At 45.5% G+C, this 2,237-nt stretch overlaps 1 protein-coding gene across 1 annotated transcript in view; it reads right to left on the bottom strand.

Annotated features, from left to right (window-relative positions):
- Positions 1-1,346: 1,346 nt before the first annotated feature.
- DBX1 (developing brain homeobox 1) overlaps positions 1,347-2,237 on the bottom strand; it is a 3,746-nt gene continuing 2,855 nt past the window's right edge. The window contains 2 exon segments of the mRNA XM_009334588.1: positions 1,347-1,721; positions 2,136-2,231. Coding sequence (XP_009332863.1) covers positions 1,347-1,721; positions 2,136-2,231 — 471 coding nt within the window.

Genomic DNA, 2,237 nt, shown 5'->3' with positions numbered 1-2,237 from the left:
AGTTGCATTTAAATGCAAGGAGGGAGAACCTGGATTCGTTTTAACTGCGGAGAAGCTTTAACCCTTTGGCCGAGTTGCTCCCTAGTTAAAAGGCAGGTAATAACCTTGTAAGGTTATTTAATTTGAAGCTGACAAATTCTTATTGAATCACTATACTGTTGATAAAAGGCAGTTTTCTTTTCTTTCCCTGTTTGGCCCCAGACACAACCTACAACAACCTGTAAAGCAGAACCAAGTATTACTGAATGATCAAACTTGGAAATCTAATTTTTTTTTATTTGGCAATCGTTCACTTTATTATATATACATATTTAAAGTCTGTACATAGTAAAATACAAAATAAAAGTGTTTCTTTATAAGTTACACAATTAAACAGCTACATTTGTCTGTAGTTTAGCCATCATTTAATTAAAAAAAGGAGAGAAATCTTGCTGAGCCATCGTTATATTCATTCACAATAACCTTGGTATAAAACATCCATACAGAGTAAGTGTACAAAATAGTGTACAGTTTATATAAGCTGTGCAAAGACAGCAAAGTTCAGTCAAAAATCAAAGAGGCATATCCACTTTCCTCTGTCCACATCATGGATAGCAGAAGCAAAGTGGAAAATAAGAGCAGGCCTGTGGGCAAAAAGATGGGTTAGACAGTGCTTCCAATATAATGTCGATGCATAAATTAAAATGAAAAACATATAAATATATAAGGTCTCCATTACACAAGGCACACTGACATTATACCTTAGAAGTCATTCCAGGGATTTCAATGGGTCTGTGGCACAAGTATTGTGCTATTTGGGGTGAGGAGGCGGGCAGCATTTAATGGTTAATGTCCCTTAATGGTATTTACTTTTGGAAGAAAAGGGTTGCTAGATCAGACCAGTCTTCAGGGGTTTGAAACCTTAATAGTAGCTGGAAATTCACTTGAAAAGTAGTAAAAACGGCCACAGCATCTATATTGTATTTTTTTTTTGTTGTTTCTTACCTGGGGAGAAAAGTTTCCCTTCCAACAGGCTGTACTTTCCTCCCAGCTATAAAGCAAGCAGCTGCCTGTTGCTTGCTTTCAGGAGAAGGTAGCTCATTGAGAAAAATGTTGATTTTCTCAATGAAAATGTTGCAGAGCGAGTTATGAAAAGGTTAGCAGATGCTATGAATGTGAAAACCTCCACATGGGGCAAAGAATAAGGGATACCTATAAGCAGAAAGTCTTGCAGCTGTGTGATAAAGAACCTGCACTGGAGAAGCACGTGGACATTTGGGTGGGACATCACCTCTTCAATTTATAGCACTCTGTTTTATTTACATCCTTGCAATGTCCCCATGTGATGGTAGGGGCAGGCAGGTGATCTAAGAGACTGTTATCTCCTCCTCTTCCTCTTCCCCTTCATCCTCCTCTTCCTCTGAGTCTGAGAAGTCTGAAGGTTTGCTGGGGCTGCTAGAATGGGATGGCGAAGGAGACATCTGGGAGTCCAGTCTGTCCCTCAAGTGTAGATGTTCTGGGGACTGGTGGTAGGTTAAGGGATGCCGGGGGCTGGGTGGGGCCACGGGAGGAACTTCCTCCTCCTCCTCCTCTCCTGAACATTTCTTGCCTACGTCACTGAGGTCTGGGTGAGGGTTGAACTTGGTGGGTAGGGTCTGTTCTCTGCAGCCCCCAGAGGAGAGGAGCTCTCTTTCTTTGGAGTTCCTCCACTTCATCCTCCTGTTCTGGAACCAGATCTTCACCTGAGATGGGGGGAAGCAACAAGAAATGAAAAGGTTCAGTAAAACAGGGACCAGGAGAAGCCTTTTGGTTGTGCCATCAAAACCCTGCTCGTGCCCATACTGAAGCTAACAGGGACCACAGAACCTGACCTTTGGGGGACCCTAGGAGAGGGGTTGGGGGGCAGTAAGGCCCTGGTCTGTCTAGTCCTACTTACCCAGCTGGGAATCGCGCTGCTCTCTTGGCTCCGTTGATGCTCACAGCCCTGTAGCTTGCTTCGGGTTTTCTCCAGGTCGTGGAGAAAGGTGCCCACTCTTTCGTGGGCAGTTCTGCCTGCTCCCGTCCCCTTTTCCTCCCCTACCCTCTGGCTGCCCCCAGGGGTGGGGGGCCCGGTTGCCCGCACCCCTCTGCCCTCCCTGCCCTGTGCCCCTTCTCACCTGCGAGTCCTTGAGGCCCAGCTTGGCCGCCAACTTCTTCCTATCGGGTTTGCTGATGTACTTCTGCTTCTGGAACATCTTCTCCAGCGCCTTGCGCTGCAC

Source organism: Pygoscelis adeliae, unplaced genomic scaffold (genome assembly GCF_000699105.1).
Source record: "Pygoscelis adeliae isolate BGI_AS28 unplaced genomic scaffold, ASM69910v1 Scaffold171, whole genome shotgun sequence".
Lineage (NCBI taxonomy): Eukaryota > Metazoa > Chordata > Aves > Sphenisciformes > Spheniscidae > Pygoscelis > Pygoscelis adeliae.
The sequence above is the reverse complement of the archived record's forward strand: the minus strand, read 5'-3'. Positions and strand labels throughout refer to the sequence as shown.